Genomic DNA, 26738 nt, shown 5'->3' on the forward strand with positions numbered 1-26738 from the left:
CGAAGAGCAGCGGCTGCCACTTCAGCGGGGCGGTGGGAGCAGCTACAGTAGAGGCAGGGGGCTGGACCTGGGGGCTTCTGTCTTTCCGAAAAGCAGCACGGCACCTTGCATGCTTAACTAAGGGTTTCTGCTAACAGGCTTTCTGTTTAAAACACTGAAGGGATAATACTCTTCACCCCAGAGGAGACGGCAAAATGACCGCGGTCGAAATGCAAGCGCAGTATCAGAGCTCCTATATGATGACTGCGACCGAGGAATACATGATCCAGGAAGACGACTGGGACCGGGACCTGCTGCTGGACCCCGCCTGGGAGAAGCAACAGCGAAAGGTACAGTAGGTCTAATAGAGTTACTCTACACTTAAACTGTGGGCCAGTTTCCTAGACCAAACCTTTAACACACCTGTTAAAAGTAGAGTTAAAAATAAGTTTTCTTTTGCCATTTGTAGCATTTATTGTCAACGCTGGGTCAAACAGGCTGAAACAATAAGCCAATGTGTGTAATATAAACACATTAAATTAGTACTTTAAGCCTAGTTAAAGGTTGGGTTACAGGCTCCAAAAATAACATAACAGAAGGGTTCAGTCTACCATAAAGAGGAAGGGTTTCAGTCATGTATAAACATTTATAATTCGCTTATGATAGATATTAGTATACTAATTTAAATAGTACACAGGAGTTACAAAAAAATGATAAGATACAATGATACAGATAAAAATACAATAAAATATAGTAAGTATGTGTCTTTTTATAATGGAGGCAGTGCAGTTACACAAATTGTGATGTGATGTATGTGATCTTTGGAAAGCTTTATACTCTTAATCAGTTTCCTACCAAATACTTATGTCACTTGTGATTCATTCTAGGTTTCTTCTTAAACTGAGTGTGGAAAACGCATGGCCTTATGAGCCAATTTCTCATATATAGATTAAATATAGTCTAAATTAATTAATATGTGTTATAGTTTGGTTGAGGGAAACTGGCCCTATTGTAATTGAAACATTCCCCTGTGTCATTAAACAGGTCTTATGATGTTAGATTCACTTAGTGAAGTAAGAACTGTACTTTGTTCAGAGTTAGAGCTGTTCTTATCTGGTTTGGGGTAAGTACATTTTACACTGATTCCCATTTGGAACAAACACACAGGCCCTGCAGATTCTCCAATTGAAGATTAGTTGAATCACACTAATTTCTCAGTGATTCTCAGAACTGAATGGAGAAGGAGACTTCTCATATTTAAATTCCACTGAGGAACAGAATTGCACACCATGCCCTCCTGCAGCTGCTATGCGTCCTGTGGAAAGCACACCTACAGTGCATGGCAGCGAGCCCTAACTACCCCAAAGTGACTGCAACAGGTGATGGCCTTGTGGAGGCAGGGGGTGGGGGAGGAGGGGTGTAAAGGAAGCAGTTAAGCAGTAACCTAGAGAGCGCTTCAAATAGCTTCCTTTACTAAAAATACAGAAGCTGCTTCTCCCAGCCTCATCATCCTGGTCCCTTCACTCATTAATCTTTGCCCCTGCAGCTTATTCATCATAATCTATAAACTGTCATTGAGTGATTGATAGACCCTCCTGCAACATTATGGCCTGCCTCAATCATAGAAGTCACCTACTTTCACTTTCAAAGCTTAAGGTTAATGTAGCAGCCATGTTTTGTCTGTGTAAGTGTAGCAGTGCTCAAAAATGTCTCTCACAGTCTTTTAGTTAGTCCTTATTTACACCAAACTCTTAAGCCACCCTGCAGATGTATTTTCACGCTTAAAAATAAAGGTGCTATAAATGGTTCTTTGAGCGATGTCACAGAAGAAGCACTGTTGGTCCCATATAGAGATACATGTGAGTGTGTGTGATGAACCTTTTAAAGCAGTGTTTCTAAAGCACAAAAAGTCTGGGCCTTTTAGTGCTTTTCCTGCTTTAACAGGAAATTACTAATTTTATCCAACAATATATTGTCCAATAAATAATTGCAAAAAAAGGACTACTGTATATTTTCCACTGATAAAATTATAGCATTACAAGTATAGCATAATAATTGTAACTGTTAAAAAATGTATTAAATATTCAAAATAAACCAAGGATAAATAAAATAAACCCACTGTTTTTAAACAGAGTTGTCATATCAGTTCATTCACCTTAACACACTCAATGAGAAATATCAAGGTCAGGCAAAATAATTGAGGTCATATCAGTATATACTATACAATAAGTTGATAATGTAATTATTGTGACAGGCATGTGTAAACAATATTAATATTGGGTAGCTAATGAGCTGATTAGTTGGGTCAGAAGTGTAGTTAGCAGGGAAAACACTGAAAAGTGTAGGGCAGTGGGCCTCCAGGACCAGGAACAAGAAACACTGAAGAAGGCTTAAAGGTCTAAAGAGGGTTTACTTGATGTAAAGGTTCTTCTGACACACACATCTCTGATACAAACATGTTTCTGAAAGCAATCAAAAGTAATTCTTCTATTCCACAGCTCAAGAAACCTTTTGAAATGCTTTTATATGTTTAAAAATTTAATTGAAAGATTTATTAGGTGCCCTTTTAAAAACAGAGGACTGAGCGCCATATAGATGAAGAACACCTCCCTTAAATAATTGAATACCCTTTAAATCATTTTATTTTGTTTACCATGAAACCCTTCTTTCGTTTGGTTCCTCGTCTATTTATTGATTGAAATATGTCAGCATTGCTTATTTGCCAAATGTCTGGAATGATCTATCTAAGAAAATAGAAGAAAGCATAAGGGGGTTGAGAATGTCATACTTTTCTCGTGAACTGTTTCCTCCTAGGCTTATATTTAATGGTCTTGTAAGCTCTCGTGGCTCACTGTGTGACATCAGTGAAGAGTCTGGAGGACTGGCATATCTCCGTTATTTGCTGCTTTGGTCTTGTGCCATTTATAACCTCACTACTAGGCTGCCTATTTCATCATCTGACAAAGTGCCCACGCTTGTTGGGCTGAGCTGGCTGCTTGTGGGCACATAAAACCTGCAGTAACTTCTGTATGTTTAATGAAGGTTATATTCTTTCACTGAGCCTGTCTTGGACTGCTTAGGTGGAAGAGCAGCCGGTATGTATGATATGCTAGGGTTGGATTTGTCTTTAAGTTTTGAATTGTCTCTTAATAGCTTGTGCAATGTTGGTAATCATTTAACTGCTCTTCAGGGTAATCAAATGAGTTAGCATGGTCTAGGCCTGTCACAATAACAATTTTCATTTCAGTGATATATTGTCAAAACCCTGTTATACCACTGATATAACGTTAACATAATCACCATAATAAAGAAATAACACCATTTTAAAGAGCTGGCATTTATGTATTTATTGAGATAAGACATTAAACTGCAATATATTTATCTGCAATACAAAATAATAAAAATACAAATTAAAATGTAATTTATATAAATGTGCTCTTCACAAAATTGGCAATACTGAGACCAGCAAAATTATTGAGGTCATGTTCATACATTGTAAAATAAGGTGATAATGTAATGTTATTATTATTAATGTTGTTGATAGTGACAGGCCTAAGCAGGGTGGAGCTAATGCTAAACCATTTAGCATCAGCCAATTATGCTCAGGTCTCTTAGATGAGGGCTAGCTTTTATTAAAAATAATGATTGAATGGTACATTGTGTCTTACTAACGTGCAAAATGTCTGTGACAATTATTAGCTCTGTAATGGTGTCACATAAATTATAATTAGCTACTAGCTATTACATTCATTCAGAATAGTTACAACTATAAATAATGGATGGTTGTAATTGTTTTAAAATGAATTCAAAACATTTATTTGTTTGTAAGCACATTATACTATAAAACCTTTTCTATTTCCAGTGGATGTTTAAGGCCAGGTGAGGTTATTAGGTATGAGAGGCTCTCAGGCTCCTGTGGGGGCTCCTGGGTTGGGATGGTGATGAGCAAGATCAGATGGCAGTTGCTATTCCAGAAGCGGTGTCCTTCTAGGGGAGCCACTATAAACTGCCAGATGTATGGGTGGGGGGTAGAGGTTAGGGCATGGGTGCACAGCTCCAGGATGGCTGCAGATCTGAAGTTTGATTAGCTGCTTTCCTTTCTCAAGCATACCTGATTTAACTTTATTAATTGCCAGGTTAATAAGACATGTGCAGTAAAGCACAAAAATTACGGGAATGCCTGTATTGGGATCAATGCCAAAGGGTAGAGTGGGCACTAAGTATGTGCATGTATTTCCACTTATTATATAAGTATATTTAAGTATGTGCTACATGCACTGTATATTATTTAAACCAAAAAAAACACAGTAGTATGCAAAATACTTTTTAATGATCCCATCAACACTGTTTTTTAAAAGATGTTGACTTTAACAAAAGATATTATGAAAATCTAAACTAACAGTGAAAAAAGGGCAAATGTTTACTTTAATAATGAAGATCTAGGTGAAATACTTAAATACCCTTTAAAATACATACCTAGGTTATCTAATGAGGGCTTCATTAAATTTAATTAAGTGGGTATGTAGTGGTTCTATATATAACAATGATAACTCAAACATTTACATACATTATTAGTTATTTGTATTTTATACATATATGAATGAGAAAAATGCCTTTTAAATGGTTGTTTCTAGACCTTCAATAATTCTAAGAAGCACTAGAAAGATACATATTGTCACTGTCACGCAAAACATGCAAACTTGTGTCTTCGAAAGGTTTTATTACTGAGAATTATTTGTTACAGGCATATTATATATTATCTTGGAATTTTGTAGAGCAAGGGCCAGATTCAATTACTGTAAAAAAAAACAATACAAATAGACAGTTTTTGCATGACGGCAACAAAAAGCAAAATACTATATGAGGAGTTTAATTTTTAAACATTAGTGGACAATAGAAATACTGCTCATTTGTAACTTCATTTAATAATTTGCACTGATGCCTTGCAGGTCTGCAATTTTTGTGTCTCCCTCGCTTTGCACATATGGTTAGGTGCTTACGGCTGGAGCCTACTCGTGCAGATTTACGTTACATAATATCTCCTGACCAGCTTGACTTTTCCGTACTGTATATCATGTAGCCCTGCCTTCTCCTCTGCAGTCTAGCTGTGAAGGAGCGAAACCTATTCAGAATACTCTTGCCGTGTATTAATAAGCAACATTTATGCGCAGTTCATTATTGCACTTTGTGTTACTAATATAATTGTTTATGATCTTATATGATCTCCTCTATTAATGAAAGTGTAATACTTTTGGGCTGACAAATGCTCTTTTTGCATTTTGTGAAACTGAAACTGGACTCCCCAGCCTTAAAATAAGGCAATAGAAGATGCTCTAAATGCTCATGGCCTCTTGCTGTTTCACCAGTTTTATCCCACTGCAGGTACTCATCTGAATCAAAATACAGATACATTACAAATTATTATTATTATCAGTGATGTGCAAAAAGGGTTTTCTGATTAAATGTGTAAAACTGTTGTTTAGCTGTTATATTTATTCAGTAGTCCTTCATGACATGAAAGCATGTCAAATTAACCAGAGTTTACAGAGAAGTCACAATCTAAATGAAGTTGTTGAAAGTAGGGCTGCAGCGATTATTCGGTATAACCGACAATGTTGATTATTTAAATTTGTTGACTACATATTTCATTATTAATTTGTAACAGTACCACATTACACAAACTGCCTGGGACAAAAAAAACAATGGTAAATGGTTCACTCACACAGTTACACTCTTCTTAGTCTGTGTCTCAAAAAGTGCAAAAAAAACCAAAACAGATTACATATTTACTAACTAAATATCAGTATGTTCCACATAAAAAAACATTTATACATTTAAATGCCTTTTAAATATTATGTTCAGCTGTTTATTTTTTAGAGATGGAGAACATGGCAGAATCAATTGCTGACTAATCAACTAAAAAATAATCAAGTTTAGTCTCCTACCAAAATAATCATTAGGTGCAGCCCTAGTTGAAAGTTGTAGAAATAACCCTTTATTGCACTAAAGCCTTTGCTATTAGCATGTACTAATTTTGATTACAGAAAAAAGATTCAGATAATTTAGATAATTTTTTGCTATGTCAAAACTTTCCAAAGAAACAGTCAGCTAAACCTTTCAGACTGGTTTGACAATCGTTTGTCCTGTGTTGCAGGTTCTCAATGTTAGCATTGTCCCAGGTTAGCATTGTTAGTGATTCTGGTTGGTAATTACTGTATGCAGTATTTTGCGTATCTAAACAAATGAAACACATGAAAACATCTCCACGTATAGAAGTTAGACAGGACTGTGAGTACCACTGATACAATTACGTGAATTATCCGGATTTTACTACTGATAATATTGGGGCATCTATCTTGGATTTTACCTCTGGGCTTATGAGGCTCTACCAACTTTTACTATAAGGAATAATGACTTGTGAGGGTGTTTTATGTGAAATCTCCTACTACTTTTAATTTCCAGCATCTCTGTTCAAATCTGCTAGACTCAGGCTGAGTTTGTCCTAAAAGTTATTTCCAATAGTGATTAATAAGGCAACGGTGCAGCAGAACACAAGGTTTATTATTATTATTATTTTTTTTTATTTAGGTAACTATTGTCCTATGACGCACAACTGTGAGAAGTTAAAGTCATAATTGTTATCAATAAAGACCTGACCAAGAGCTTGAATCCTGAGTTTGACTGACTATGTAAAGCCTGGAAATGTGCAATAAAAAAATTTATGCAGCTTCTTATGTATAACTGCCCAGCTAAATATTTATAATTCATGAATTCATAAATTTAAAATGTAGTTATTAAGTGCATTTACAAAATATGTAATATTTATACGCATCATAAGTAATACAGATTTTACAGTGCTATACAGATAGAGGTTCTGTATAGTACACTGGTTTATTGATCACAAGGCAGTGTGTCCATTAATAATAAGCTGTCACTGAGAGTGCATTTACATATACTGGTACTCAAAAGCCAGTTTTAATCTGATTTTTGCAATCTGAACATTTATGCAATCCAGATAGTACAGACACTAATTTAAGACAAAGCGTATCAATGTATTTGCAGTAACAACATATAGAGAGCAGATTGAAGGTCAGTGCTGTGTAGTATTATAAACCACAGAAAACAAAGGTCCAGTATGTATATTTGCTAGTAAAATGGATCTATGAAAAAAACTGTGGCAGAACATTTGAAGTTTACAACACATGCTTATGTGTTATCATACACCATCTGATTATGGTGCATGTAAACATATCGATTGGATTAGTGATAAAAAAAAAATTCTAATGAATTACTGCTGAATACATCACAGATGCTACATGCTAAAGATATTAAACCATACAAGAATTTAATCAGATTTGTAACAGAAGTAGATGATCCAGAATGTCATGATCCTAATAATGCACTCCAAATATCTCCATATAATCCAGGATTAAAGTAAAATAAATGATACCGGACAGATATATCTCTAGTCTCTAGTAGATATATAATGGGAAATAAGAACAGTGTGAATTTTCTTTTGTTAAAAACAGCAAAAATTTAGTTCCCTGATGTGATAATTAGAGGTGGGTGATATGGCACACTATTTCAGGGTATAATATCGTTCACAATATTAAAAAATGTTGATCTTATCGACATGGCATGATATGGCACACCCCTAGCTGCCACTGTTAAACTTGTCTATCATTATAGACTATCATATCAAATCAAATTAATTAATTGTGATGTTTTGGCCTTATGAAGGCCTGCTTGGCTGACAAAGACAACGTTTGCTTTGGACATTCAGCTAATAACAAACATACATACAAACATGCATACATCTACAAACATGAATAGTCAAACACTGCTTATGTTTGAAGGGGGAAGGTGGCCATATATAATCTGTCTTTCAAATGATATTACACTCCTGTAAAACTCTCAAGACAGGTAGATTTCATTAACTCAAGCTATATCAAATTAAAGTAACTCATAATAGTTTCGTCTACAAAATCGCGGATGTCATCCAAGTCAGGTGGTGGTACAGTTGACAGTGTTCTGCAGTCTTAATCCCAACAAACACACACACACATTATCTCTGTACTTCACACTGTAAATCTCCTATAAACTGGGGCTGAAGCCAACTGACCCATTACTGCCACACTACAGCATGCCTACCATAAGTGCTAATCCACTAGCAGGCCAGAGAAACCCCCGGCCAACAGCAGCCTCATTCCCACACATTCTCCCACACCTGCCCTCCACCTTCTCTTCCCTTCCCTTCCCTTCCCTTCCCTTCTATCCTGCCATTTGTTACTTCTGCAAAATATTGATTCTTCCTGCTGTAATTTTGAAATAATGGCATAAATATCTACTGTTAATTAAAGCAACAGGATTATGTTAATCCTTTAGGTGATTTTAAAATATGTGTATATAGAATTATGGGCATGTGCAAAAGCTCTGATTTAAATCATGCAATACATAACTAAAGTAATATAGAATAAGACATGGATAAGAAATGTGAATTTGGTTTATTTAAAACAAGAAATAGAATGAAACTGAGATGAAGCAGATTTTATTATTTGATCAGTTATGTGTGTCCTGAATATAAATCTTATTAATTTGTATCCATTAACAAAATATCATTTTTAATCCTAATTTGAATGCGAATGTTTTAAGAGGCATATGTTTTGGCAAGAACTTGGTGAAACAATATTTGATACATGTATCATGGATACGATTAGATATATCATGTTTTTTTTTTACAAGTTGTAATTTTATTTAATCAAAGACTGACTTTGTATACTAGTAAATAAATAGTATATAGTATATAAACACCATCACATGCATACCATCTGCATTAAAGGAAAGTTATATTTTATGCTATCAGAAGAATAGGATCTAAAGACAGCACACCAGTCTTTAGAAATAAACCACTGCTGGATAACATAACCTCAAATCAGTTTTGGAATTAATTGAATATTTCACCCTGATTATGATTAGTGAATGATTATTTATGTGATGGACACATTTTGGTTTGGCATCAGTGTTTCTACTCCATGTTGTTTCAGTGTTGCAGGCTGGACAGGAAGAAGTCATGTGATTGCACATACAGTAAAATGGTGTTAAAGGGACACTACACAAAGTTAAATACATTAATGAATTTATAATTGGCATGGCATAGGTAGAATTATGTAAATTAGAGGTTCTAAATGTCAGTTTTATTTGATTTTGATTAATTGTTCAGTCCGCATGTAGGCTGTTTCTTAGAAAAAAATAATGTGTGTATTTGAGAATCCGTACTGCATGCAAAACATAATATCATACACTGCTAAATGTGTTAATAATAAACTGCTAATGTTAATAAAATCTTGAGGCTGTGTGACTGGCAGGGAGTGAGTTATGCGCAAGTGACAGGCAAGATTTAAATATGCAGCCTTCTAATCTTAGACCTAATCTCTTTTTAAAAATGGTAAGCAGACAAGATAGATTAATTAAAGTATTAAAATGGACAAGGTTGGTAATGGCTGTGCAAATTATCACATGATTAGCACATGATTTTGTATGTCTTAGTGATGCCAACATTGTCAAAATCACTGTGCTAATAAATAAGCATGCTAATTATATTTCTAATAGTTTTATCAGCTCCTTCAGTGACAGTTCATTTCTGTTAAGTGAATTTTTATTTACCATACTTATGATGGTTAACTTTACCTTTCATTATCTTGAGCTGCCTCTTTTTAAAGGACCCAGCTCTCCTGAATTGGACGCATTTTGCCTTGCTTCAGGGCTGCTAGTGTGAATTCCAAGAATACTGTGCTCTCAGCTGTCCGCTGATGTCTCTTTGGCTCCCAGATATAGCCCTCTGTACCCCTCCCCTCCAGCCACCCCCTCCCTCACTCAGGGAATGGGCTATATTTGGCCATGTGTGGCAGGAGGGGGTGATTTGAAGGGTGGACACCTGCTGCAGAAGGGTCTCCTCTTCCAGCCTTACATCAAATTACGTTGGGCCTGGGCATTCTTTAGTCACCTCTCTTCTAGATCTTCTTCCCCGGCTCCACATAGGTGTTCAGCGTGTTGGTGAAGCGTCAGGCTTTAAGTCGTTCCATGTGCATCCAAATCTGCACTAATTTGTCTGTTAATGACCTATGAGTCGCTATGTGGGCCCTCACTACAGTGACTTACAGTGACTAACTACTTTTATAACTCCTGCAACCTGCATATTACTTTTAAATGGTAGAGGTTAAAAAATAAGCCTTGGATTCAAAGTGTTTAAAACAGTCTGAGATGGGCACTCCAGATCTGGGCCTGCACTCGTTCATACAGTAGAAAAGATAATCAAGGACCTGATCTTTGCAAAAAAAAAACAAGCAAAAATCAAAAATCACACACATACAAAAAAAGATTTTGGATCAGCCCTGAGAATATGGATGTTATGAACTAATCCCTGCTTCTTAAATTAGGGCTGGGTGATATGTAAAATATAATATAAATATATAATTTGATCAATCGAAACACTATTTTAATGTGTTCAAAATTCTGTCAAGAAACTTGAAAATAACTCGTTTAAGCGACTGTAACTTTTATATTTTGCACCTTTTCTTGACTGAAATAGAAGAAGGTTATATTTGCTGGTTGCTACTAATTATGTTGGTTTTATAACAATGAGATTTATTTTACCTGTGGTTGTGACCCTGTTAAAAAAAAAGAAAAAAGACATCTACAAATAAAAAACTGAATAAAGTTTTTTTTGTTGTTGTTAAATGTTGTTGTTGTAAAAACTAAAAAAGTCAAAAACATAATTGAGAATTTCTTTTTTTCAGTATCTCCCAGCCTTAATTAAAGATGTTTTCACACAGACAAAAATGCATTAGTCAATGTAGATGCTTTAAAAATGATAATCAATACTTTTAAATACATTTCAATTCAAAATATTCTGTAGCTCATCATAAATAGTAATAAATGCACTCTTTAAGCACTGACACTACCCACAATATCCTCGATAGAAAAATGCAATACGTATCACAAATGTTTTGTTAGGGATGGATAAAAAAAAAAGTATATATTTGTTGGCTGGTTTTACAAAATACAAAACTTAAACTACAAAACTCAGTTAAAAAAATATTTGTATAACACTGAACATTTATAACATTTTATCAGCATTTATCATCAAATAAAGAACAATACATGTTTCTGCTATACATATGCAAAATTATTTCCACTGCTGCTTCAGAATTTTATGAAATGGCATGATACAGGAAGATGTCTGAAGCCTCTTATTAATCGCTTATTCTCCTTGTTCTGCATCACTCTGAATCGAATATGTATTACCTTTATATCTTACTGTCACCATTAATTTGATCTTTTTTACTATTATTACTGTAACTATTACCATTTATCCTTGCTGTTCTGAACCTGACTGTCTGAATTATTGTTGTATAATCTTCGCATATTATAAAGTAAGATTATCAGTCGAAGCTGGGTTGAAGTCACAGTGCTAACAGAGTAAGTAGCCAATGTTGGCTGGGTTATAGTGGATTAGCTGTGATGCTAACAGCTGGGCTCAGTCTGGGTAAAACCCAGATGCTAACAGTTCGGTTGTAGCAGAGGGGTTTAGTCACAATGCTAACAGCCGGCTTTAGCTGGGTTAAAGCTGCATTGCTAACAGACAGCCACAGCCAGGATGGAACAGTTTTGTGTTGTGAAATCCCATACTGCCATAAACTAGAGTTTTCAAAAGGTGTACAATACTAAAACTCACTAGGTTTTGTTATGGCAGTGAAATGCTGTAACATTTCTAATAGAAAATAACATGTTCAAGTTATTTGATTACAATTAGATATGGTCTGAATGTGAATCTGGGATCCTGACTATCTCCATTGTTTCATTATCAGACCTTCACCGCCTGGTGCAACTCTCATCTGCGTAAGGCTGGGACGCAGATTGAGAACATTGAGGAGGACTTCAGGAATGGACTCAAACTCATGCTGCTGTTGGAGGTGATCTCAGGTAGGGACCTTCCTTGGGTGGGTTCATACAGTGTTGCAGGACACAGATAAGAGTTGACATCTGTCTTTGACCCATCCGAGCAAAAACACACAAGTGAACACACATTTAGCAACTTAGAGTGAGCACACATGCCTGGAGAAGTAAGCAGTGAGAGTTAAATGCCATGCATAAGGGCCCAGCAATGGTATCTTGCCAAATCTGGCTGTAAAACCCATAACTTTATCATCTGTGGCCTGGTGCTTTAAACAATGAGCCACCACTGTCACTGCATCATATTGCTCAGTCACCTAGATTTAATAAATGTTAATTTAGAAATTTGTAGAATCTTAATAAAACTGTATAATGGACCTTACCTATGTGGTTCACAACTAAAAAGCCACTTTTTTAGTGTTTCTTAACCTCCTCTTACAAAAAAAAAAAAATCTTTCTTTTTTTGCTCCTCTTCCTCGTCACCACAGGCGAGAGGCTCCCCAAGCCCGACAAAGGCAAAATGCGTTTCCACAAGATCGCCAATGTGAACAAGGCCCTGGATTTCATCTGCAGCAAGGGAGTCAAGCTGGTGTCTATTGGTGCTGAGGGTGAGTTTCATGCTGCTTTTGTTTGACACAAATAGCGTTTGCTTTTTTATACACAGACATGACACATGTAATATATAGAATGCTGCATGACATCCTTGAATTAAATTCAATGATGTCATGTATTTATATTGATTCGAAACAGCATATGCAGACTTGATCAACAGAGACCACAATACACACCTTTTTTTTAAAGGTTTTACTTGTCATATTTTTACATTCAATACTAATTCTTTTGTTGTTTTTGTTTGGCAATATTAATGACAACATCCAGATAAAAGCTAAGACAAAGACAAAGTCAACTAGTAGGAACTAGTATCATGTCCTATGACTTTTGGCACATTCCACGGAAGCTGAGGAACACTGCACTAGCATGTGGGATATGTGTGTTTGCACAGACAATTCTACCCACTGTGGTAATGATTGAAAATGGTATGTGCAAATATACAAGTGACAAGAAATCACATCCACATTCCGTGCAGGAGGCAACCACAGACAGGAGATTTTAGAGTTCCTGTCTTATGACTTCCCTTGTGAAAAGGACATATACTTAAAATCATTAAAAGTATGTTCAAATTAGATAAAGAATACTAAAAGTACATGTTCTATTTAATATACTTTATGAAAATACACATTAAATATACTTTCTCTGTATTTTCATGTATTTCCATGAATGTTTAAGCAAATATATGTATTGGCATTAAATACTGCTTAAAGTGCATTTTAGTGTTTTCCAGTAGCATTTACGTGCACACAATATGTGCATCAACACAAAAAATAGTACATTTACAATATATTTCAAGTGTATTAAAAATTATTATATTTTAAAATCTTAAATCTACTTAAGTTATACAAAAAAGCACTCAAAACTCAAAAACACAACCCAATGCTTTTATGTTTTATTTCAATACAGCTTAATTACAATTGAAATATACTAAGTTGCTGTAAGTTATTTCAAAATAGTACATTTAGTATGTATGTAAGTATGCATTAATTTTATTTTTGTATGTACTTCTCCATGTTAGGTATATTTTTTGAAATATATATACTTAAATGCACTTTTATTTTGCAAGGGTTTCTCTTTATTATCTGGATTTAGCCATTAATAGAGCCTCAACTTCTGATATAAAATAACACCAAAAAGCTATTATGAAATATATTAAAACATGACAAATGATTCCTAACTTAAAAAATATATAGTCTGCATAAGCTGATTTGATTCAAAATAAATGTGTGATATCTTGTCCCAGCATACTCTGGATCTGGTTATTTTGCTCAGTTGTCTCTTTTCTATATATCTCCATGCAGAGATTGTGGATGGTAATGTGAAGATGACCCTTGGAATGATCTGGACCATCATCCTGCGTTTCGCTATCCAGGACATCTCTGTAGAAGGTGAAACGCCTGACCTTCAGCCTGAAGCCTCCTGATGGAATTTCTGCCTGTTATGATCTTAATGAATAGGTTTTTAATGATGTTTATCGTTCTTCTAATAGAGACCTCTGCTAAGGAGGGCTTGCTGCTGTGGTGTCAGAGGAAGACTGCCCCCTATAGGAATGTGAATGTACAGAATTTCCACATCAGGTGAGCGTTCCTGTCTTTAAAAGACTCTTTTGTTAATGTTACTTTCTTCTTTTGTTCATGTAGGTTTTTCTTTAATTCACCTCACTGTCCACCTCATCTGCTTTGCTCCACCTGCTCTGTTACACATGATTGCTATCTCTTCATCATCTTTTGGTTAAGCTCCATCCTCTTACCCTTTTTTTCTGCTCTCTCTCCCCCTTTCACACCTTCCCACCATCTGTGTCTCAGTTGGAAGGATGGCCTGGCTCTGTGTGCCCTCATCCACAGACACAGACCTGACCTCATTGACTACTCCAAACTGCGCAAGGTGCTCCCCTCTCTCTTTCACGCTCTTTTACATTTTCTCTCTCACTGTTGCTCTTTTTTTTGCTCTTGTCTCTCATGCTCATGTTTTTTTTTTTTTGTTACTTGCTTGTTTAATCATTGTCTTGCAAAAACGGCCGATATTAATATTAATTTTCCACCTGTTTTCTTTCTAAAATGCATTAAAATATGACTTGATATTAAATTAGGCCTGTCATTACCAACATTACATTATCTCATTATCTCCTCGTTCACATTATAGACATAACCTCAATCATTCTTTCTGACCTGATATTACTCATTTTGTTGATTGTAATTGCATTATTATGCTATTATTTTATCATTATATAATTGGCATTAAATGTTTACAAAACATATTTCATAAAAAGTAATCAGGACACGGTTAAGTGCATTATTATACTGTTACATTGTCATAATATTAGACCCATAAAATGGTCTTAAAATGACAAAGATATTGTGTATCAAATATTCTGAGACACAATATCGCCCAAAAACAGTTATTCTGTCAGGCCTACACTGAATACAATAAATCAACTGTGCCTTAAAATGAATGTTATCAGAAACAAGTCTGAACTGGCAGAGTATGGGGGCGTGTCACTACACTTCTGTAAAGCCCGCATTATTGCAGAAACATTGGGATCTTAGAACAACATATGCAGCCAGCATTTTCTGGAGATGTTCATGTGTTTTTCAACACAGTGATGCAAAAGCACATGCTGCACACATTACAAAAACATGACTGTGGAGGAAGTGGGTATTGGTATTGAACTGGTCCTCTTTTAGAAATATGAGGAGAATTGTCAAGTGAAAAATCATGCTTGCATATAAAGTGGGATAAAATAACACCTAAAACACTTTTAAAAAGTCTTTTAAATAGAGATGGATGGATGGATGGATACATACATACATACATACATACATACTTTATCGATCCCAAAGGGAAATTCTGGACAACCAGTAGCAGCAGGTATACATAGTACACAGAAGTTACAAAAGAAGGATAAGATATAATAATACAGATAAAAAACAATAAAGAGTCTTTAGTGTCTGTGTAATGGAAGTAGTGCAGTTACACACAACAAAACAACAATATACACATCAGCCATACAGAAAGTGCAAGTATGTAGTTATATAATAATTTATCAGTGCAAATTTGTAGAGATGTAATTACCTAACAAAAAAAAATTTCCAACTTTTTCAAATGAGCTGTAGGCCTTAAATGCAGGAATAATGTAGAAAAATATATAAAATAAAGAAAAAAATGACATCTTGTGTTAAAAAAAGTAAAAGTCAATACTGAAATAAAAGTAAAAATATATATAATTATTATTTATTTATTTATTTATTTTTTATTAAGTTACTAATGTTTTCTTTTTCATTTCTCTAACTTTTCCTGAGCAAATGTTTTATTCCTAGTTGTCATATTTTGTTAATAATTATGTATTGGCTTTGGCAGATAAATACACAAAAAATGTCATATTTTATATAACAGCATCAACTCATAGTTTATGTATCAGTATACCTTTGTTCCTGTGATTTGGTCACTTTTATTCAGATTAACAAAACCACAACATTTGTTTCTGGTAATACAGTTTTAGATTGTATGTGTTGGTTGTATTTTTTCCATTGCCATTCCCTTCAATCCTACCCATTCTGTATGATTTCTAATTCATCTTCCTTTGCTGTCTTCACAGGATGACCCTATTGGCAACCTTAACACTGCCTTTGAAGTGGCTGAAAAATTCCTAGATATCCCCAAGATGCTTGACGCAGATGGTGGGTACCTTACACTCAGGAACAGGAGCCAGATTGGGGAGTGATTTTAGATACTATTTCTTATATTTTCATGGCATGACTCACTTTTTTTTTTTTTCGTTTGCAGACATTGTGAACACACCAAAGCCCGATGAGAAAGCTATTATGACTTATGTGTCCTGCTTCTACCACGCTTTCGCTGGTGCAGAGCAGGTATGGAGAACATTTATAGACGTTAAGTGCATACAGGTTGTGTGTTCAGTACAGTTCTAATGCTTATGTTCTTCTGCAGGCTGAGACAGCAGCTAACAGGATCTGCAAAGTTCTTGCTGTGAACCAAGAGAATGAGAAGCTGATGGAAGAGTATGAGAAACTGGCCAGTGAGGTACAGTCACATCATGCACTCGTTAAGACTGACTACACAGGGCTTTTGGATCAGAAGCATAGAAGAAATACTTTTAGTTGCCTAATGAACATTTTAATAAATTGAGAGTTTTTTTAAATTATCTTTATCATACCGTGTAAATTTGCTTAATAACAATAATATAAAAAATAAATAAATAAACTTAAAAAAGAAAACAATCAATCATTATTTAAGAAATTATTAGATTAATCTTTAATAAAAATAAACATTAGCTGGAAAAATCTTCACTTCATAAACGTTCAACTTCCATAAACATCTATTAATAAATTGTTACAGGTTTTAACAACAGCAAATATTAATTCAACCATAAAACAATTCCATTAGGCGAAGTACAATTACAAGTCCAATTCTAACAAGAAGAAGAAGAAATACTGTTAAACCGATATATTGTTTAAACAGCTATAATATCCTAATAAAAATGTTGCAATCTTTTTGAAAGATATATTTTATGATTTTATCATAACATCCAAATGATAAGAATAGAAATTCGATATAATGAACAATCCGAACCGGCAAGAAATATTGCCCTAAAATAATGTCACAATAATATTTTTTATTATTTTTGGCAATTTGACAAAACACTGAAAAACATTTTTATTAATTTAGAAAGTATTCTAATGCAACAAAATAGATGTTAATATATAATTGGTAAAGCATAGTATATGTTTTAAATATTCATTAGAAATTCCTAAAGAATTCTTTAAATGTTTGCCTATTTTGTAACAGTACTTTACCAACACTCTGATTTTGTATAAAATAATAATAACATAACAAAAATCTAATATAATACTAATACTATTCAGTGTCTACCCAAACATTAACAATTAGTACCTTTAAATATGTAAGTAAATAACAAAACAATTAGAAATTAAACTGTTCGCAAGACATACTATAAGCACAATATGTATTTTCCTTTTTATTTTTTCACAAACTATTACCAAACAGGAGCACAGCTTAGTGAGAACAAGTCAGTTCAATTATGTGTCTTCTTGCTTAATATAAATGAATAACTGCAGCCACAACGGTCCTTTTCAGACACAAAAGAACCCCAGGTCTGCGTCGGTCACTGTTTCTAGAACTATATGTCCAAACTAAAATATTCTATAATATCTTTTTTTTTTACTTAAGTTACTAATCGAACTAATGAAACCAAATCATGTAATGACATATAACGCTTCACAGCTGCTGGAGTGGATCAGGAGGACCATCCCCTGGCTGGAGAACCGTGTGGCAGAGCAGACAATGCCAGCCATGCAGCAGAAACTGGAGGACTTCAGGGATTACCGCCGCGTGCACAAGCCACCCAAGGTCCAGGAGAAGTGCCAGCTGGAAATCAACTTCAACACCCTGCAGACCAAACTGAGGCTCAGCAACAGGCCTGCCTTCATGCCCTCTGAGGGCAAGATGGTCTCGGTATGTGTTGTGCGATTCTGCGAAACTTACTGACACTAAGTGTCCAATTAAATAGTGGAATACTGTATTAACATGCAACATGCAAACATGAAATCAAAAGAGAACATAAAGCACACAAGATACATAAATATAATATAATAAAACATTTCTTAATATCTTATTCATATAGCTAATGAATAAAAAAATACTTTCTAGAAGGTTAGATGACACTCTCTTCCTCATCACTTCCATTGTGATGTTGGGATCTGGCACTTTCCTCCAAGTGCGCTGGATGCTTAGTGATGCTGCATTAGCAGCAGTTTGAAAAGAGGCGTGGCTTGTTTCACATGTATCAGAGGAGGCATGTGCTTGTACTTACCCTCCTTGTGTCAGGATCTCTGCAAGTAATAAGTGGAGTCCTAGTGAGTGTGTGTGTTTATTGGCAAAGCTAAACGCCTGACAATTGTATATATAAAAAAAAAAAACATTTCTATATCAACACCCAGTTACAGTATTGCTTTGCCCCAGTGTAAGCACTAAACTACAATGGCAGCTATATGGTTATTGGGCTAAACCACCCAATATTATGGCAATTTTAATTGATACATTCCCCATAATGCTCCAGCAAAGGAAGGCTTTTTGCTTTTTTTTCTATTTGAGCACAATTCTGGAGGGTTTATACACATCAAATCCTCATTCATTAAGCATGGTTCCAACCGTGTGTGTGTGTGTGTGTGTGTGTGCATTTGCACATCTGTATCAGCAAAGGGTGCTTTTTTCTTTTTTTCCCCACATTTTTTCCTCAATTTTACATGGCCAATTACCCAACCCATTTATTAGGACTCCCCTTATCACTAGTAATGCCCTCAACACCAAGTGGGTGAAGACTAGCACATGCCTCCTCCGACACATGTGAAGTCAGCCAACCCCTTCTTATCAAACTGATGCATCATTGCTTAGTAGCATCACAGCGTGCTTGGAGGAAAGCGCAGCGTCTCCATTCCAATACATCAGCTCACAGACACCCAATGCTGATCGACATCACCCTAGGAGTGATGTAGGGAGAGAGCGCCATCTACCCACCCAGAGAGAGCAAGGCCAATTGTGCTCTCTCAGGGCTCCGGTAGCTGATGGCAAGCTACATAAACAGGATTCAACCCGACGGTCTTCAGACCATAGTGGCAGCGCTTAGCCTGCTGGACCACTCAGAGACCCCTAAAGGGTGCAACTTAAGGTAGCTTAATGCATTCCTTTGAAGGTGTATCCACAAACATTTGGACATATAGTGTGGCAGTAAAGGGACGTTGAGACAATTTTACAGAAAAGGTACACAAACCTTTGCATGGTATAACTATGTTAAAATAATAAAGCAAATTCTAATCTATTTTAATGCTCTTAGCTCAACAAAACTAAATGTTTTTTAATATGTAATGCACTGCACCCCCCGCCCCTTTACAGGACATTGCCAATGCCTGGAAAGGTCTGGAGCAGGTGGAGAAAGGCTATGAGGAGTGGCTGCTGACAGAGATCCGCCGTCTGGAGAGACTGGAACATCTTGCTGAGAAGTTCAAGCAGAAGTGTACCCTGCACGAGTCATGGACTGCAGGTACCAAGCAACTAATCTCTGAGAGAGACTACAGGTGTAGACACAGTGTTAAAACAGAACACAGATACGTGATGATAGCCCTGGTCTCAGAGGGGTTTAAGTTCAATCATTTTTGGGATTTACAGTAGTGAAGTAGGAGGAGAAAAGAGTTGGTGATGTGTGTCGTGGAGGGAAAAATTCAAGCGTCATGGTTTGTGGCCATTGCATCTCAGGACCAAGTGAGAACAAGGTGGGCCTTGATTGAAGGCCACAGCATGTTCTCACTATAAGTTTGATTTTTATATTTAATTACAAAAGCTGTAGCTTAATTTCTAACAAACAGTAGGTAATAGAACCATAAAGTCCATGTTTTCTGCAGATGGTGCTTCTGGCAGTTATGATGAAAGATAGATAGAAATACTTCTCAAAATATCCAAAAGGAATTTTGGTAAGGCAGCATTATGGTAGCGATAAATACATCAATCAAGTGTAACAAGTCAAGTCAAGAGGCTTTTATTGTCATTACATCTGAGTACAAGTACACAGTGCAACGAAATGACCTTCCTCCAGAACCATGGTGCAACATGGAACAACAGTACAATAGACAACAAAGTGCAAGCGTGCAACAAATGTGCAACATAGAACTATGACACTACAATAAATACAGCAGATGAGACAATATAGTGCAGACAGGACAGTGCAGAACCGATGTGATACAAATGTGAGGAAATGTGAGGATAAGGTGCAGAGATATGTAACATACTGTAACATATAGGTCATACATGATGAAAACAGTTGCAGTTGCTGAGGTAGATAATATACAGTACTAATAGGGTGGTGGATCATTCTCAGCACTGCAGAGACATTGACATGGTGGTGGTTTGTTAGTGTTTTGTTGGTATAAGTGGATCAGACACAGCAGTGAGGATTTTCTACATTATCTCCTCCTTTTCCTTCTCCTTTTTACTCTCCATAGAGAAAAACAGAAACAACACTGTCTTTAGAATGCATAAGCAATGCTCAACGTAGAGTATATCTAGAGCCTATCACACTTTAAGGTTTTTCCTAATCCTAATTTAGCATATTTTAGCATATCTAGATATATTTCTAGATAGAGAAATATTCATTATTTAAAAGCAAAAAACATAATTTTGAGTTATGTTTCATTTTAGTGTTTGCAAAACTTCACACATTCCTTCTTTCTACTTTAAAACATCCTCATACTTTGTTTTATTGTGTTAAACGCAGGCAAAGAGCAGCTGCTGTCCCTGAAAGACTACGAGTCAGCCTCTCTGATGGAGATCCGTGCTCTGATGAGGAAGCACGAGGCCTTTGAGAGTGACCTGGCTGCCCACCAGGACAGAGTTGAGCAGATTGCTGCGATTGCACAGGAGCTTAAGTAAGGAAGAGCTACTGCTTGGTCACCTCAGCCTGATTTTTGGAGAACAATTGTCATCATAGAGATTCTGTAGAAATACTGACGGTAACGACTGTCATCTTTGTTTCCTAGTGAGCTGGATTATCATGATGCAGCCACCATCAATGCCCGCTGCCAGGGTATTTGTGACGAGTGGGACAATCTGGGCACCCTGACCCAGAAGAGGAGAGACTCACTGGAGGTATGTATCTGTGCAGAGCTACAACATCTAGCTAGATGTTGAAAAAAACTAACACAAGGACTCACATTTTGTGATTTTATAATGTTTGTTTTATACCATTGTGTCCTCTCAGCGTGTGGAGAAGCTTTGGGAGACCATTGACCAGTTGTTCCTGGAGTTTGCCAAGAGGGCAGCACCCTTCAACAACTGGATGGATGGAGCCATGGAGGATCTGCAGGATATGTTCATTGTACACAGCATTGAGGAGATTCAGGTGTGTGAACAAATAAGCATTTAAGCAACGGTGTCTAAAAAATTAGGATAACTCTTGTGGGATAAAAGCACACTATCATATGTAAAAAATCAGATTAAAAGTTAACTTTTTGTGCAATCAGAAAAAAGGAACTAGCAACAAGAGGACAACAACTTTTATCTAAACCCTGTCTGACACCAGTCTTAATGTGTAAACCAATAATTACAAATTGATACTGTTTTTGAAATATGTAAAACAAAAGGTCAGAAAATTTTATATAGCTCTGGAAAAAATAAGAGACCATCTGAAAATTATGAGTTTCTTTGATTTTACCAAATTGAAAACCTCTGGAATATAATCAAGAGGATGGATGATTATATCCATGGATGATCACAAGCCATCAAACCAAGCTGAACTGCTTGAATTTTTGCACCAGGAGTGGCATAAAGTTTTTCAAAAGCAGTGTGTAAGACTGGTGGAGGAGAACAAGGAGCCAAGATGCATGAAAACTGTAATTAAAAATTATTGTCCACCAAATATTGATTTCGGAACTCTTATAACTTTATAAATATGAACTTGTTTTCTTTGCATTATTTGAGGTCTGAAAGCTCTGCATCTCTTTTTTGTTATTTCAGCCATTTCCCATTTTCTGCAAATAAATGCTCTGAATGACAATATTATTATTTGGAATTTGGGAGAAATGTTGTTTGTAGTTTATAGAATAAAACAGTAATGTTTGTTTTACTCAAACATATACCTATAAATATAAAAATAAGAGAAACAGATTCAGAAACTGAAGTGGTCAATTTCTTTTCCAGAGCTGAATATAAAAAAGTCAGAATATTGCTAAATCCAAGCTTTGAAAAGGTATTTTTCAGATAAACAAACTGTCCAGTAATACAATGTACCATTTAATAAGTGTCATTCTTGTTGCCTCACATACAGAATATACATAATGGACTCTATACTTTCAGATGGTTACATTACATTAATTAATGTGTGCCAAAGTGTGCTGATATTTAGTCCCAGTGTGCAGAGCAGTAAGGAATGGTAAATAATGTAATTTTTTTAGCAATAGAATAAATTATAATCAAATTATTTAGTGTATACATACACAGTATCCTAACAATTTTAAAAAATCAAAACATTTCGATAAAAAATGCACAAATACATTAAGATAGCAATATTCTCTGAGCATTTACTCATCAAATGATGACATTTTTGTGATGTTGTAAAGGTCAGAGTACCAGCTTTACAATAAAAGCTCTTTAAAAAAATATTTATTTTTAAATGTGGAAGATGTGGGAGTGTGAAGAGCTGTTTTAAAGTTGAAAGAATTTTCACATTAAGGTTCTATACCAGTTAAGCCAGTGCCATAACTGTACATCCAAGTAAAGAACCATTTAGGAACCATTATTAAGTGTGCGTTTGCCCTTTTCTCCTTCACAGAGTTTGATCACAGCCCATGACCAGTTCAAGGCCACGCTGCCTGAGGCTGATAAGGAGCGAATGGCCACGATGGGCATCCAGAATGAGATCCTGAAGATTGCTCAGACTTATGGGATCAAACTGACGGGCGAGAACCCTTACACTGTCATCTCCCCACAGGACATTAGCAACAAGTGGGAGGCCGTGAGTCTGATGGTTTTCTGTTCTTTGCAAAAATGAAATCTCTGGTTTTCACAGCTTAAGCTAGATATTAAGCTGTATATCCTGTATATCCTGTAACAGGTGAAGCAGCTCGTCCCAATGCGTGACCAGATGCTGCAGGAGGAGGTAGCCAGGCAGCAGTCTAACGAGAGGCTGAGACGTCAATTCGCTGCCCAGGCCAATATTATCGGGCCCTGGATTCAGACCAAGATGGAGGTACTGTAGAACGGGCTCAGAATAACAGTGCAGTGTTGACTATTTATTGCTTTATGTACTAGTTTTAACCAAGGATGTAATAATTACCGGATATCCTTAGTGATTTTAGTCCAAACTAAATGCACCATATTAGTAATTTTTCCCTTAAGACTTAAGACTTTGCTTGACATGTTTATTCTTAAATCTGAATCCAGGAGATTAGCCATGTGTCCATTGACATTGCTGGCTCACTAGAGGAACAGATGGGCAATCTGAAGCAGTATGAACAGAACATCATCAACTACAAATCCAACATTGACAAGCTGGAGGGAGATCACCAACTCAGTCAGGAGGGTCTCATCTTTGACAACAAACACACCAACTACACTATGGAGGTACATCATTTAATTACCTTCATACAATTTGAGTTTAATCAAGTTCCCTTTTGTTCTATCTCAGTCCATATGTATGCATATTCATTTGTTTGTATTGTGTTGTGTTGTGCAGCACGTCCGTGTGGGCTGGGAGCAACTGCTCACCACCATCGCTCGCACCATCAACGAGGTGGAGAACCAGATCCTGACCCGCGACGCCAAGGGCATCAGCCAGGAGCAGCTCAACGAGTTCAGAGCCTCCTTCAACCACTTCGACAGGGTAAGGAGGGAGGATGGGCAGACTCATGATACTTTATTCAGCATTCAGTGTGTTCTTATGCAGCTTCTAGATGTTCTAGATTTAACTGATACAATTTCTCTCTTGAATTCACAGAAGAGGAATGGCATGATGGACCCAGATGATTTCCGTGCTTGTCTCATTTCTATGGGCTATGATCTGGTGAGTGTTGGGCCAGGTACCAAACACACTACTGTACTATTGTATAACACGATTACAAATGATCCCCATATTCTAATGTACACTGACAATGCCACATGTCATGGGAAAGGAACTAGTGTTGTGTCCCATGACTTTTTAGGGCTGTGTGCCATTATAGCTAAAGACTCCTGCACCGAATGTAGATGAGTTTTCTATGAGTCATTTGCCTGTTTGCATGAACAGTTCTATCCAGATAATGCTGTTTACAATTATTACCACCCACTGTAGGTGACAATGCCATTTATGATATACAGCTCTGGAAAACAATTAAGAGACATTTCTCCCAAATTCCAAATAAAAATATTGTCATTTAGAGCATTTATTTGCAGAAAATGAGAAATGGCTAAAATAACAAAAAAAGATGCAGAGCTTTCAGACCCCAAATAAATGCAAAGAAAAAAAGTTCATATTTATACAATTGTAAGAGTTCAGAAATCAATATTTAGTGGAATAGTCCTGGTTTTAATCACAGTTTTTATTCATCTTGGCATGTTCTCCTCCACCAGTCTTACACACTGCTTTTGGATAAATTTATGCCACTCCTGGTGCAAAAAAATTAAGCAGTTCTGCTTGGTTTTGATGGTTTGTGATCATCCATCTTCCTCTAGATTATATTCCAGAGGTTTAAATCAATAAATATAAATAAAATCAAAGAAACTCATCATTTTTAAGTGGTCTCTTAATTTTTCCAGAGCTGTATTTCTGGTACATATGTTACACTGTGGATTGGAGAATGTTAAATCCCCCCTATCTATTTGGGACTCATTATTTGGTCTCGCCAAAACTCTGATAAGTACTGTATTTCCTTGCCAGTGTTCAACCCCAGATTAGATTAAAGTTTACACTGTATAAGCAACAGAAAGTCATAGTCAAGATACATGTGCCCCATCACCTTTTCTATTGGTTCATAAGTCAATTCTTCCACTGTTTCAGATTTTGTGATGGTGTATATTTTTACTTGGATATTCCTAGGCCTTATAGTCACTAAAATGGCTTGGGCAAATTAGTTCTTGTACTGTATTATAAATGTATTGTGTTTTTTTAAAAATGTCTCACTCAGGGTGAAGTGGAATTTGCACGCATTATGACCCTGGTGGACGCAAACAACACAGGAGTTGTCACCTTCCAGGCTTTCATTGACTTCATGACCAGAGAGACAGCTGAGACAGACACTGCTGAACAGGTCATGGCATCCTTCAAGATCTTGGCATCTGATAAGGTGAGCCTTCTATACATAAAAAAGCCCAATGTCCAATGACTTTTGCCATGTCCCATGGAAGCTAAAGAAGATATGCATGTGGGGCCTCCTGCATTGAATGTGGCTGTGATTTCTGTCAGAGACACTCTTCCGTTTACACAGACAGTACGGGCCAGATGCCGCATTCCCAAGTTGTTGTTTGAAGTAACACTTCATGGTCAGTTTACATTCATTTAAAGGACCAACTGGCATCCTAACTGGTTGAACAAATGTTTAATTAGCATTAATTCTGGCAACCAGGCAAGCCTAGGAAGTGTTGCAATCTGGTAGAGACACTTCTGGGGAACCCTTGCTGTGTGTGGGTGAGCATTATCCTGCTGAAACGTTCCAGTTGAAAGCCCTGCAATAAGTGGCAACACCTGTGCCTGCAGGATGTCCTGCACATGTCACTGAGCTGTTAGTCAGTCACCCCTAGTAGCGATATAAGGGACAAGTTGTATGTGAAAGGTCCTCAGATTTATCACACCAGAAACTGGGACAGTGTGTCTTTTCTTAGCAAAGAATTGCATTTGCATGACATGTCTTTTAGTGGTTAAATTCAAATTATACTCCCCATCGCAGCAAGGGCTTTAAATCCTAAAGTTCTAAAATATTTATGATGACACAAGGGCAAAGCTTGTTTGAATATTTAACTGTTTGACCTCATCTACCCATCTTTTCTGTTTTTTCAGACATACATCACAGTGGAGGAGCTGAGACGGGAGCTGCCTCCTGAGCAGGCCGAGTACTGCATCAGCCGCATGACCCGATTCGTCGGAGTCAATGCTCCCGCAGATGCCCTGGACTACATCTCATTCTCCAGTGCCCTGTATGGAGAGAGTGACTTGTAGATCAACCTTTCACACACATACACACACCCACCCACACACACACTTATGCATACAAACACCCACCAATATAGTGGCACCCTTTATGTTTCCAACCAAGGAAGCCCAAAAGGTCTATCTCCAAAAATATTAAGAGGCATATTGGAATGGCTTTGCTGCAGTGCCCTGAGGAGCAGTATTAGTTTGATGTATCTGGTTCTGAATTGACATCCAATTGCTAATGGATGAGAAACAAAGCAACCAAGACGACTATGTTTAAAATCAATGTCATATTTTAATGCAGTATGGTATTGTCAGTTTAAGCCTTCTGTTCCTCATTTTGTCACCCTTTGGAGAAAAGTCAATTAAATAAACTATTTATGAATCTTATCTTGTGTCACTTTATTCGTTAACCTTTTTTTTAAATTATTTTACTTTGTTCCATTGTTCAGGAGATGTTTAAGTTTCCCAGTCCTACTCTGGGTGTCATATATCTGGGCGTTCT

General features: G+C 36.4%; 1 protein-coding gene across 2 annotated transcripts; it reads left to right on the forward strand.

Moving 5' to 3' along the window:
• On the forward strand, positions 1–26623 carry actn3a (actinin alpha 3a). 2 transcript variants are annotated; one of them, XM_049466195.1, is made up of 21 exons: positions 2–329; positions 11847–11961; positions 12420–12539; positions 13845–13931; positions 14033–14120; positions 14349–14427; positions 16139–16220; positions 16327–16412; positions 16492–16584; positions 17806–18036; positions 19474–19621; positions 20849–20999; positions 21111–21219; positions 21332–21472; positions 22901–23083; positions 23183–23317; positions 23512–23691; positions 23804–23950; positions 24065–24130; positions 25230–25388; positions 26099–26623. In XM_049466195.1, the coding sequence occupies exons 1-21, from the start codon at positions 195–197 to the stop codon at positions 26255–26257; spliced, it is 2694 nt and encodes an 897-aa protein (XP_049322152.1). In that variant the 5' UTR covers positions 2–194; the 3' UTR covers positions 26258–26623. The 2 variants fall into 2 exon arrangements, with proteins under 2 accessions (XP_049322151.1, XP_049322152.1); XM_049466194.1 differs by having other exon boundaries at positions 1–329; positions 23804–24130.
• Positions 26624–26738: the final 115 nt, after the last annotated feature.

The sequence above is a fragment of the Astyanax mexicanus genome, chromosome 17, assembly GCF_023375975.1.
Source record: "Astyanax mexicanus isolate ESR-SI-001 chromosome 17, AstMex3_surface, whole genome shotgun sequence".
Lineage (NCBI taxonomy): Eukaryota > Metazoa > Chordata > Actinopteri > Characiformes > Acestrorhamphidae > Astyanax > Astyanax mexicanus.